Below are 13725 nucleotides of genomic sequence, written 5' to 3' on the forward strand. Positions count from 1 at the left end.
CCAGCATTTTCTGTTGTTATTTAGAAATCTCCTGGTTTTGAAACAGTTGATTAAAGCCTTGTTTTATACTCAAGCCAAGGGCTCAGTAGTCTTTTCACATCACCCATAACTTCTGACTCCGAGGCGAGAGTGAGCCACGGCTGCAGCACTGAGCTGCACGGGTCCCAGGTTCTATCGCCTGTGCGCTGCAGTAGCTGCTCGCAGACGGCGCAGCGGTAAATGGGCGAACAACGGGCCTCGGCATCCCCGAGTTAGGAAGAGGAAATTCAGCCACGGTTCATGCTGTCCTCCTACTGGTAGGTTCACACACGTGGTCATTGGGGAGGGAGTCCGTGGAACTGCCCCCCAGAAAGAGTCAGAGCCTCAAGCAGTGAAGGGGAGAACAGGGATGAAAAAAAAAAGCTGAGGGATAACTGACTGCGTCAAAGTTTGGAAGTGAACACCACAGTATGATTTGGACAGGTTGGGTGATTGGGCAGAAGCATGGCAGATGCAGTTTAATGTGGATAAATGCGAGGTTATCCATTTTGGTGGCAAAAACAGGAAGGCAGATTATTATCTGAATGGCAATAGATTGGGAGAAGGGGAAGTGCAACGAGACCTGGGTGTCCTTGTGCACCAGTCGCTGAAGGTAAGCATGCAGGTGCAGCAGGCGGTTAAGAAGGCAAATGGTATGTTGGCCTTCGTAGCGAGAGGGTTCGAGTACAGGAGCAAGGATGTCTTGCTGCAGTTGTACAGGGCCTTGGTGAGACCACACCTTGAGTATTGTGTGCAGTTTTGGTCGCCTTATCTGAGGAAGGATGTTCTTGCCAAGGAGGGAGTGCAGCGAAGATTCACCAGGCTGATACCTGGGATGGCAGGAATGACGTATGAGGAGAGATTGGGTCGATTGGGCTTATACTCACTGGAGTTTAGAAGAATGAGAGGGGATCTCATTGAAATCTATAAAATTCTAACAGGACTAGACAGACTAGATGCAGGAAGGATGCTCCCGATGGCGGGGGAGTCCAGAACCAGGGGTCACAGTCTAAAGATAAGTGGTAAGCCATTTAGGACAGAGATGAGGAGGAATTTCTTCACCCAGAGAGTGGTGAACCTGTGGAATTCTCTACCACAGAAGGCAGTTGAGGCCAATTCATTAAATATATTCACGAAGGAGTTGGATATATTTCTTAAGGCTAAAGGGATCAAGGGATATGGGGAGAAGGCAGGGACAGGGTACTGAGTTTGGATGATCAGCCATGATCTCAGTGAATGGCGGAGCAGGCTCGAGGGGCCGAATGGCCTACTCCTGCTCCTATCTTCTATGTTTCTAAATTAAAATGGACTAAGACAGCAACTCCCTCCTCCCAGTGTGCGGGCAGCCTCCTACTCCTCCTGTACTCCACCCAAAGCAGGAGTCGCTTCCAGGGAGACCGCTGCCGCTCGCGTCTTTACCTTATCCTTCTCGTGAGAGCTCAAGTCAAGCAGCACGTGAAGGTACTGCAGCTGTTTCGAAGGCCGCTTGAAGACCAGGTCCCTCAGCGTCGACATTCCCAGGTAGATGCGAGTCTGCGGGAAAAGGCAAGAGGAGACAAACGTCAGCGCTTTTGAGGTTGCAAGAGGATGAGCAATGCTACAAAAGAACGCCGGAACGGATCCGTGCCAGTGAAGTGCTGCGTACCTCATCCTCGCAGTACCTGCGGATCACCTCTAACGCACTGTCTGTGATGGATGGCGCTTCCAGAACCAGCTTGGTAAACAGCCTGATAAAGGAAGATGTGGAGCAAGCAAAAATAGCATTCATAAGAAGTTACAGAAAATATTCCAACCCGCATAAACTGGCAAGCACATTTCCTCCTTGCTGCTTGCAAATGGTCCACTTATGTACTGATGGCATAAGATCCCACCAGCATGAATTGTGGATATAAACAACAACTTGCATTTATATAGTGCCTTTAACATAGTAAAACATCCCACGGTGCTTCACAGGACGAACAAAATTTGACACCGAGCCACATAAGGAGATACGACAGGTGACCAAAAGCTTGGTCAAAGAGGTACGTTACAAGGAGCATCTTAAAGAAAGAGAGGTGGAGAGGTTTAGGGAGGGAATTCCAGAGCTTAGGCAGCTGAAGGCACGGCCGCCAATGGTGGAGCGATGAAAATCAGGGATGCTCAAGAGGAGAGAACTGGAGGAGCGCATTGATCTGGGAGGACTGTAGGGCTGGAGGAAGTTACAGAGAAAGGGGGGGGGGGGGGGGGGGCGAGGGCCATGGAGGGATTTGAAAACAAGGATGAGAATTTTAAAATTGAGGCATTGCCGGACCGGGAGCCAACGTAGGTCAGCGGGCACGGGGGCGATGGGTGAACGGGAATCGGTGCGAGTTAGGACACGGGTGGCAGAGTTCGAGACGAGCTCAAGTTTACGGAGGGTGCATGGTGGGAGGCCGGCCAGTGGAGCATAACCGTTCTCCTCCCTCAAAGCTGCACTCACGGAGCTGAAGGAAAATGAGAAAATAAATGACATCCGAACTTCCTAACCATCAGAATCATCCGTTTTTCTAAGGTTTACTTGAGTAAACACCCACTGCTTAAAAGACTTGCATTTCTATAGCGCCTTTCACGACCACCGGACATCCCAAAGCGCTTTACAGCCGTACTTTTTGAAGTGGAGTCACTGTTGTGATGTAGGAAACGCGGCAGCCAATTTGCGCACAGCAAGCTCCCACAAACAGCAATGTGATAATGACCAGATCATCAGTTTTTGTTATGTTGGTTGAGGGATAAATATTGGCCCCAGGACGCCGGGGAGAACTCCCCCTGCTCGTCTTCGAAATAGTGCCGTGGGATCTTTTACGTCCACCTGAGAGAGCAGATGAGGCCTCGGTTTAACTTCTCATCCGAAAGACGGCACCTCCGACAGTGCAGCACTCCCTCAGCACTGCACTGGGAGTGTCAGCCTAAATTCTTGTCCGTGGAGCGGGACTTGAACCCACAACCTTCTGACTCAGAGTCGAGAGTGCTGCCCACTGAGCCACGGCTGACATTGCTTAGGCCAGCATTCCTCGGCTCCTATCTGGGCAATGGGCAGATCCCTTCCATTATCCATTTAAAACAGAGTACACAAGGGCTCAGGGGATATAAGCACTGCCTTGTGTGGCTAGTCAGCCATACATGCCTCGAAGGTCCCGGGTCCCCCTCCCCACTTCCCGTTGAGCACCCGATGGAATGTGCGCTTGTGGCGATCAAATTGAACAGGACCGAACTGCGATGCCCCCCGTGGTCAAATAGCCTGCTGACGCTCGCTGTGTCGAGGCTCACGCATGAAGAATGGCCGCTTGGGCGAGGTACCCCGGAACCACCCTGCCCCAGCAGGAGTTGGGAATCGAGGGGAAGTGGAGAAAGCGGGAAAAGCAATCAACAGCTTTTGGTAGCCGGTGGCTGAGTGGATTCGCCCCCACCCCACCCCACAACCCGTCGCGGTTACCGACCCGTCCTTCTGGTCCGGTTTCTCCTGCAGGCCCGACAGCAGGCTGGTCAGACACTCGTCGTAATTCTCCAGTGTGCCGTTGGGCCACTGGCTGAGGTACAGGTTGTACTCCTGGTACAGCCACGCGAACGCAAGGTCGACGCGGCTTCGGATATCCTCCAGGATGAAATCCATCATCTCGCCTTTCATTTTCCCGTCAAACTGCGTCACGAGGCGCGCCAGGATCTTCACACGAATCTGGGTTTAAAAAAAAGTCAACAAACTGCATTGTATGTAAAATTATGTAAAATTATATATGTAAAATAGAATGGACAGGTCAATAATCGTGATTTAAAGTACAGGGTAATTGGTGGAAGGATTAGAGGGGAGTTGAGGAGACATTTTCCCCACCCAGAGGGTGGTGGGGGTCTGGAACTCACTGCCTGAAAGGATGGTGGAGGCAGAAACCTTCCATCACATTTAAAAAATACTTGGATATGCACTTGAAGTGCCATAACCCGCTGTGCTGATCAGTTGTAGCTCCAGCAAAAACTGCAAGCAGGAGGCCGCTGTCAGTTTAGCCAGAGACGGACAGAGTATTCTGACCCGTGCTCACAAGCCGTTTCGCACACTGGCCTCAAGCCACCACTGCCCGAACTCGCCCATTAAGACAGCCGCCATTATTAGGCCCAGTATTTTAAAACAAACTCTGTGTTCTTTTTATCTACACTGCTCTGCCTGGAAGATCAGCACAAACACTTATTTCTCTCACTCTCGCTGTAAAGATGTTGTTCCCAAGACCAACTTAAGTTACATCCTCGGTCCCCAATTTAATTACGTAGAATTTACAGCACAGAAGGAGCAACTTAAAAGGAGGAGAGAGAGGTAGAGAAGTTTAGGGATGTAACTGCAGAGCTTAGAACCCAGGCAGCTGAAGGCACGGCCGCCAATGGTGGAGCGATGAAAATTGGGGATGCGTGAGAGGCCAGAATTGAAGGAGCGCAGAGATCTCGGGGTGGGGGGGGGGGGGTTGTAGGGCTTCTATTTCTTTCTACCTCATGTACATACAGGAAACTTTCGTTTATCCGGAGGTTAAATGTCCGGAAAGCTCTATCCACCGGCAAAATTCAGGAGTCGGTTCAGATAAGTTTTTTTTCTTTTCGTTGCTTTTTTTCTGCAGTCGTGGCTCTGCAAGGTCTAGCTGAAGCTGTTGCTTAGCTGCAGAGACGCTTGCAAGCTACACCGACTGTTTTAAAGCACAGGGTTTGTTGCTTCACAAGGAGCTCAGAAGCTCTGTATGTTTTAACATTAGCGCTGGTTTCTACGGCAGTTTTGATGGAACGGCACCAGCTCGGTCCCATCAGTGCTGGATACCAGAAAGCTTCCTGTATCTAGCTTCCCCGTAAATGCATCTGTGCTATTCACCTCAACTACTAATTTCCTGCCTGTTTTTATTAATCTGTACCATTTACTATTTTGCAGTCAGATATACAAGTCGAAACTTCCCATAACTTTCCACATGGCTTATACTTAAGCTTGGAACAAGTCTTAAGAAAGAAAGACTTGCATTTATATAGCGCCTTTCACAACCTCAGGACGCCCCAAAGCGCTTTACAGCCAATGAACTACTTTTTGAAGTGAAGTCACTGCTGTAATGTAGGAAACACAGCAGCCAATTTGCACACAGCAAGCTCCCACAAACAGCAATGTGATAATGACCAGATCATCTGTTTTCGTTATGTTGGTTGAGGGATAAATATTGGCCCAGGACACCAGGGAGAACTCCCCCTGCTCTTCTTCGAAATAGTGTCATGGGATCTTTTATGTCCACCTGAGAGAGCAGACGGGGCCTCGGTTTAACGCCTCATCCGAAAGACGGCACCTCCGACAGTGCGGCGCTCCCTCAGCACTGCACTGGGAGTGTCAGCCTAGATTTTGCTGCTCAAGTCTCTGGAGTGGGACTTGAACCTTCTGACGCAGAGGCGAGGGGGCTGCCCACTGAGCCACAGCAGAGTCTTGCAGCTCTCAGTTTCGTGAAGTGGAGACCACAGTATCCAAGTGAGCTCTGCCCTGTGCCTTGCACAGCCCCAGCATAACCTGTGCAGATTTGTACACTGTGACTCTAACTACACATCTCAGCACTCCAGTGCATTTAACTGGTTTGCCCAGTTATAAACAAATGCTTGGATTAGATAGGATTGCACAGCCATGGCATGAAGTGCACAGAGGTTACAGGTACAGCAAACAATTTGGAAAGCAAATGGTATTTTAGCCTTTATTGCAAGGGGGTTGGAGTACAAGAGTAAAGAAGTCTTGCTGCAAATATTTACTTTGGTGAGACCACACCTGGAGTACTGTGGACAGTTTTGGCCTCCTTACCTAAGGAAGGATATACTTGTGTTAGAGGGGGTGCAACAAAGGTTCACTAGATCGATCCCTGGGATGAGAGGGTTGTCCTATGAGGAGAGATTGGGTCGATTGGGCTTGTACTCTCTGGAGTTTAGAAGAATGAGAGGTGATCTCATTGAAACGTATAAAATTCTTAGAGGGCTTGACGAGGTAGATGCTGTTTCCCCTGGCTGGAGAGTCTAGGGGTCACAGTCTCAGGATAAGAGGTCGGCCATTTAGAACTGAGATGAGGAGAAATTTCTTCACTCAGAGGGTGGTGAATCTTTGGAATTCGCTACCCCAGAGGGCTGTGGAGGCTCAGAGTATATTCAGGACTGAGATCGATAGATTTTTGGACTCTAAGGGAATCGAGCGATACGTGGAGTTGAGGTCGAAGATCAGCCACGATCTTATTGAATGGCGGAGTGGGCTCGAGGGGCCTTATGGCCGACTCCTGCTCCTATTTCTTACGTCCCCATACAGAAGCAGAGAGGAGCTGGGGCCACAGCCGGTTAAAAGTAATACACGTTACCGGTCCAGCTCCACCTCGCGCCACCGCTTTCTCAGAGTTGAGGATGCGCTGCACGGCTCCGATCTTCAACTTGTCGATCTTGTCCACGGGCAGCTGCTGCACGACGTCGCCCAGTCGGAAAATCTTCTTCCGTCCGCTCTGCCCTACCGGCCTGAAAAACGACATATAACCAATCAGCTGGTGGAAGGGACCCAATCTGTCCGCACCTGGGGTCCTGTTAAAACATCCCAGTGACACGCCTACAGGTTACAAAACGCTTCAGCTCGCGGCTCCCGTTAGGACTCTGCGGGTTCAGAATAACGCTACCATCGATCTCAGCAAAGTCCCAGACCAATGCTGAACTCTGCCAGGGTGGCAAATGGCCTCAATGCCCCACATAAGAACATAAGAAGTAGGAGCAGGAGTAGGCCATACGGCCCCTCGGGCCTGCTCCGCCATTCAATAGGATCATGGCTGATCCGAACCTAGACTCACGTCCACTTCCCTGCCCGCTCCCCGTAAACCCTAATTCACTTATCAGCTAGGAAACTGTCTATCTCTGTTTTAAATTTATTTAATGTTGCAGCTTCCACAGCTCTCTGGGGTAGCAAATTCCATAGATTTACTACCCTCTGAGTGAAGAAGTTTCTCCTCATCTCAATTTTGAAAGGGCAGCCCCTTATTCTAAGATTATGCCCCCTAGTTCTAGTCTCACCCATCAGTGGAAACATCCTCCCCGCATCCACCCGATCAAGCCCCCTCACAATCTTATGTTTCGATACGATCGCCTCTCATTCTTCTGAACTCCAATGAGTAGAGGCCCAACCTACTCAACCTTTCCTCATAAGTCAACCCCCTCATCTCCGGAATCAACCGAGTGAACCTTCTCTGAACTGCCTCGAGAGCAAGTATATCTTTTCTTAAATATGGAAACCAAAACTGCACGCAGTATTCCAGGTGTGGCCTCACCAGTACCCTGTATAACTGAAGCAAGACTTCCCTGCTTTTATACTCCATCCCCCTTGCAATAAAAGCCACGACTAATAACTGGGGAAAGAACACACCCCGACAGTGAAACCAAAACACGGGGGAGCCCTCTGTGGCCTTGCCCCTCCCTATCTCTGTAACCTCCTCCAGTCTGATAACCCCCGAGAGCTCTGCGCTCCTCTTGCACATCCCCGATTTCCTACAGCTCCGCCGATGGCGGCCGTGCCTTCAGCTGCCTGGGCCCTAAGCTCTGGAATTCCCTCCCTAAACCTCTCCGCCTCTCACTCCTCTAAGACCCTCCTTAAAACCTACCTCTTTGACCAAGCTTTTAGCCACTTGTCCTAATATTTTTACGTGGCTCTGTGTCAAACTGTGTCTGGTAACACTCCTGATAAGCACCGTGGGACATTTGACTACATTAAAAGCCGCTATATAAATGCAAGTTGTTGTTGTTGTTGAGCCTGGCTGTGGAACACACCCCAATAGTGCAACCAATATGCCAGAGCTTGGTGGAGAACACACCCCAATATTGGCACATCATCCACCACCTTAAACATTCACTCCCTCCACCACCGGGGCACTGTGGCTGCAGTGTGTACCATCTACAGGGAACTCTCGTTTAAACGCCACCTAAATATCTGGAATTCTCTATTAACCGGCAAAATTCTCACTCCGAAAACAACACCTCAATAACCGGCAATGTTGCCGAGTCAGAGTCTCCCGCGGTGGCCGCGTTAGTCAGTGGGGGTAGTTCTCCAAACTGCCACTACTCGGCTTCTTGGCGCTGTCGGAAGTCGGAACACCTCAATACCCCTGTAACAGGAGTCTGACTCTCCCGCGCTGCCGGGAGTCTCTTCTGAGCCGCCATTTTACAGGGGTACTGTGTGTCTCTCACGCTGCTGGTAGTCATTGCATTGCATTACCCTCAACTGGCAGTGCTGTACTTAATCAAGCATCTTCCACCATCCATTTAACACAACATTCTGTAGGTGAGTACCCAATTACTGTATACTGCACATTTCTTGATTTTTTTATTTTTCTTTGTTAAAAATAGACTCGGTAGATAACCCTCTCCGTCATCCGGAATTTTTGATCAACCGGCAACACGCCGGTCCCGTCGGTGCCAGATACCAAAGAGTTTCCTGTACAAGATGCACTGCAACAACTCGCCAAGGCTTCTTCGGCAGCACCTCCCAAACATAGAAACATAGAAGATAGGAGCAGGAGTAGGCCATTCGGCCCCTCGAGCCTGCTCCGCCATTCAATGAGATCATGGCTGATCATCCAAATTCAGTACCCTGTCCCTGCCTTCTCCCTATATCCCTTGATCCCTTTAGCCTCAAGAAATATATCCAACGCTTTCGTGAATATATTTAATGAACTGGCCTCCACCGCCCTCTGTGGCAGAGAATTCCACAGGTTCACCACTCTCTGGGTGAAGAAATTCCTCCTCATTTCAGTCCTAAATGGCTTACCCTTTATCCTTAGACTATGACCCCCTGGTTCTGGACTCCCCGGCCATCAGAAACATCCTTTCTGCATCTAGTCTGTCCAGACCTGACAGAATTTTATAGGTTTCGATGAGATCCCCTCTCAATCTTCTAAACTCCAGTGAGTATAAGCCCAATCGACACAATCTCTCCTCATACGTCATTCCTGCCATCCCAGGTATCAGCCTGGTGAATCTTCGCTGCACTCCTTCCATGGCAAGAATGTCCTTCCTCAGGTAAGGTGACCAAAACTGCACACAATACTCAAGGTGTGGTCTCACCAAGGCCCTGTACAACTGTAGCAAGACATCCTTGTTCCTGTACTCGAACCCTCTCTGTACGAAGGCCAACATACCATTTGCCTTCTTAACCGCCTGCTGCACCTGCATGCTTACCTTCAGCGACTGGTGCACAAGGACACCCAGGTCTCTTTGCACTTCCCCTTCTCCCAATCTATTGCCATTCAAATAATAATCTGCCTTCCTGTTTTTGCCACCAAAGTGGATAACCTCACATTTATCCACATTATAGTGCATTTGCCATGTTTCTGCCCAATCACCCAACCTGTCCAAATCGTACTGGAGTTTCACGACATCCTCCTCACAGCTTACCCTCCCACCCAGCTTTGTGTTGTCTGCAAATTTGGAGATATTACATCCAATTCCCTCGTCCAGATCATTAATATATATTGTGAACAGCTGGGGTCCTAGGACCGATCCTTGCGGTACCCCACTAGTCACTGCCTGCCACTCGGAAAACGACCCGTTTATTCCAACTCTTTGCTTTCTGTCCGCCAACCAGTTCTCTACCCAAGTCAGTACCTTGCCCCCAATCCCATGTGCTTTAATTTTGCACGCTAATCTCTTATGTGGGACCTTATCGAAAGCCTTCTGAAAGTCAAAATACACCACATCCACTGGTTCTCCCTTATCTATTTTACCAGTTACATCCTCAAAAAATTCCAGCAGATTAGTCAAGCATGATTTACCTTTTGTAAATCCATGTTGACTTTGTCCGATCCTGTCACTGTTTTCCAAGTGCTCTGCTATTACATCTTTTATAATAGACTCTAGCATTTTCCCCACCCGCGACCTCTTCCTCCTAGAAGGACAAGGGCAGCAGGCGCATGGGAACACCACCACCTCCAAGTTCCCCTCCAAGTCACACACCATCCTGATTTGGAAATATATCGGCCGTTCCTTCATCGTCGCTGGGTCAAAATCCTGGAACTCCCTCCCTAACAGCACTGTGGGAGCACCTTCACCACACGGACTGCAGCGGTTCAAGGCGGCGGCTCACCACCACCTCCTCGAGGGCAACTAGGGATGGGCAATAAATGCTGGCCTTGCCAGCGACGCCTACATCCCGTGAATGAATTTTTAAAAAATAGTGTAACCAATACGTGAGGAGCCTGGTGCGGGAACACTCCCCAATAGTGTGTTGGAGGAAATTTTAAAATGGCACCGTAGTGCCTGCTGAAATACTTGACATTCATTGACATTTTGCAGACACTGGCATAACAGACAGCTGACTTGATCTGCTTACACCAAACGTGTGATGTCACTTGTACAGAACAGTAATATAATTAAGTTGTTTGCTAACGGTATAATAATATAATCAACTTGTTTTTGACAGAATGTGATTAAGGGTTGCTAAGGTATCGGATTGGCCAAAGTTAAAGGATGCTAAAGTACCAGATTGGCCAAGGAATTAATGTAATATGGTATCTTTCCTGTTTTTAAATTGTATAAAAGGAGCGCGGCTGCTATTGTAAAGCTGAGAAGCTGGCGATTGCACCAAGGGGGTGTATAGCACTTCTCCCAGAGCGCTCTGTAAATAAAAGTGTACTCGCACATTCCAGCAAGGTCCGCAGTAGTCTGAGTTTATTGCTCTATAAGTCGAAGTTGGGTATACGTCGACCCTGTATATCACTGGGTCCGTTCAGGCTCCAATTCGGCGGTAACAAGTGGAACCAATTCAGAGCCAGGCTCCCGTGCAACACACCCAAATAAGTGCCTACTTCCCAAACTGGTACACTGACCACTTACCGTGACTGACTTGACGGCAAAATCGATTCTGGCCAGCGCTTCACTTGTACCTCCTCTTCCTTTGTGGGCTGTGCAAAAGGAGCCGGTGCTCCAACGACGGAGATAGCTTGGCCGTGCCGCATCGTGGAGTAGCGTCGCTTGACGAACAGTCCTTCCGATTTACCGTCCCTCCCCTGTTTCAGGTCCTCATCTGACTGCAGCTTCAACTGGTCGACTCCTGAGGGTGAAGCAAGCGGCCGGTGAGAACAGCCACCCCCTCAAAATCACAACCGCACCCAAAACGCTGCCATTCGCCCTCCGGGTGAATCCGATCAGCGCTGCCACCCGTAGCGTGGGCGATGCCGCAGAAGCCCGTCAGTTTGTACCCTCCAGAGACTCGAGCACACTGCAGTACCGAAGGAGTGCTGCGCAGTCAGAGGTGCCGTCAAACTGAGGCCCCGTCTGTCCTCTCAGGGCACGGCACTATTTCGAAGAGCCGGGGAGTTCCCCCCACCCCCCGGTGACCTGGCCAATATTAATCCCTCAACTGACGTCTCCAAAACAGATGATCTGGTCATTGGCCCAGAAATTCGGGTCTCCACGGGCGAGTACGCGCTGGGTGCTCACGTGTAGGCCCAACGAAAGTGCCGGTTTTGTGCATGCGCGGGAAACCGGAACTTCCGTTCCCCTGAAAGAAGGGGTTGACAGGTGGAACGCGTGCGCCGGAGAGGCAGCGCGTGCGCATCGAACTTACGGCTTTTTATGGGAGGGTAAGTCTCCAGCAGTTACACTTTTAAAAAGCAGGTGCAAGGCCTGCTTTTAACAAGGTAAGTGGTGAATTCATTAAAATTAAAACATTTTTTCCACAAGTTTATTATTTTTAAATACTTTAAAGAAAGGTAAGTTTATTTTTAGCCCCGTCAGAAAATGTAATTAATTGTTTCAAAAATTTAAATAGTTTAAAATAGTTATTTAATGTAATTTATAGTTATTTTAAAAATGTGATTTTTAAAAAAAATGTATTTGAAGTTTTAGTGATGTTTTGGGGCTTATAGTATTTATAGGTTTGACAGCTCTTCCTGTCAAACTTATGAATGGAGCATTCCCTGCTCCGATTGGCTCTCCATGGCTCACGTGATCCCAGGGGGCGCTTCGAACTAACTCCGCCCCTGGGATACGCAAGCACTGCGCGCCGGCAGTTGGAGCAGGCCCAGGATCGGAATCCCACGCGGGCCCACAGCTCAACGGCCGGCGCGCTAGGTAAGTGCAGGTCGGGGGCTTGCACCCGCGGGAAGCCCCCGACCCGAATTTCTGGGCCATTATCTCATTGCCGTTTTGTGATAAAATTGGCTGCTGCGTTTCCTACATTACAACAGTAACTAAACTTCAAATGCAACGCATAAATGCAAGTTCTTTCTTTTCGTCCCCCTAGATGACCTCGTAGACAAACATCTCCAAATTTTCATTTTTAGCCCAATTTACATAAATAAGTATATCGACTAAAATCATGATTTAAAGGATGATCTCTGCTACAGCGACACTTCGGTTGTTTGGGGTATCATCTGTCCACATTCCTGTATTACCTAGTGACAGAACAGCAGTAGTTCTGGGGTAGAAGTTATGCTGCAGCTGTACAAAGCCCTGGTTAGACCACACCTGGAGCACTGGGAGCAGTTCTGGGCACCACACCTTAGGAAGGATATATTGGCCTTGGAGGGAGTGCAGCGTAGGTTTACCAGAATGATACCCGGACTCCAAGGGTTAAATTACGAGGAGAGATTACCCAAATTAGGGTTGTATTTCATGGAGTTTAGAAGGTGATTTGATCGAAGTTTTCAAGATATTAAGGGGAACAGATAGTTTCTCTCTATCTACTCTATTTCCACTGGTGGGGAGTCTCGGACTGGGGGTAAAGTCAATTAGAGCCAGGCCTTTCAGGAGTGGAGTTAGGAAACACTTCTACCCACAAAGGGCGGTAGAAGTTTGGAACTCTCCTCCGCAAACCGCAATTGAGGCTAGATCAATTGTTCATTTTAAATCGGAGATTGATTTAACCAAAGGTATTAATGGATATAGAGCAAAGGCGGGTATATGGAGTTAGGTCACAGATCAGCCATGATCTCAATGAATGGCAGAACTGTCTCGAGGGGCTGAATGGCCTCCTCCTGTTCCTATGAACATCTCACTGATGTTTGGCTGTGCACTGCTAGGGTGCGTGGCAGCCCGTACGCAGCACGCCACTGGAGCACCAGAAGTTTAATACAGGCGGATTTGGGATCGTGCGAGTACTTGGCCGGAAGGTCAGCGACCCGAGACGTTGACCCTGTTTTTCTCTCTACAGATGCTGCCTGACCTGCTGAGTGTTTCCACCATTTTGTTTTTATTTCAGATTTGGCAGGATTTTGCGTTTGCACGAAAGGTCTTCCCCAGTGACTGAGGGTAGTTTTCATCTTGTACGCAGTCACTGGGATATACCCGCACTGCAGGTTCCTGTCAATAAAATGCACCAGTTATAGCTGGCAACACCGACCCCCCAGCCTCCAAACGCCACCCAACTAAAGTGGCAACAGGAAAATATCAGACGGGGGATAAAACCCGCTTGCAGACTTTGTGCTAACGGACACCGATGCCGGTCTATCCGACGGGCCCCGACTTTTCCGCGTTACCTGGTCCGAGACCTGCTGATGTCATCTGCGTGGCCATGAGGCGGGCCAGGTGCTTGATCTGAGCGTCCGTCCCTGCCGACTCCACCGGCGTGTAGGTAGACTGGAAGGAGGCTGGCATCATGTCTGGCAGGTAGACCATGCTGATCAGCACCTGAAACAAGACACGGGGGGGGAGTGAGCTCGCCGCAGGGCCCCCCGCACTGCA

General features: G+C 49.5%; 1 protein-coding gene across 2 annotated transcripts in view; it reads right to left on the reverse strand.

Annotated features, from left to right (window-relative positions):
* sympk (symplekin) overlaps nt 1-13725 on the reverse strand; it is a 75541-nt gene that overhangs the window by 30137 nt on the left and 31679 nt on the right. For both annotated transcript variants that reach the window (XM_085973445.1, XM_085973443.1), the window contains exons 9-14: nt 13521-13671; nt 10876-11092; nt 6372-6522; nt 3474-3709; nt 1664-1745; nt 1438-1551 (exon numbers count right to left, since the gene is read on the reverse strand). In XM_085973445.1, coding sequence (XP_085829571.1) covers nt 1438-1551; nt 1664-1745; nt 3474-3709; nt 6372-6522; nt 10876-11092; nt 13521-13671 — 951 coding nt within the window. The remainder of the gene's footprint in view (nt 1-1437; nt 1552-1663; nt 1746-3473; nt 3710-6371; nt 6523-10875; nt 11093-13520; nt 13672-13725) is intronic.

Source organism: Somniosus microcephalus, chromosome 34, assembly GCF_052327205.1.
Source record: "Somniosus microcephalus isolate GS21.2 chromosome 34, FLI_Smic_1.0, whole genome shotgun sequence".
In the NCBI taxonomy this organism is placed as follows: Eukaryota; Metazoa; Chordata; class Chondrichthyes; order Squaliformes; family Somniosidae; genus Somniosus; species Somniosus microcephalus.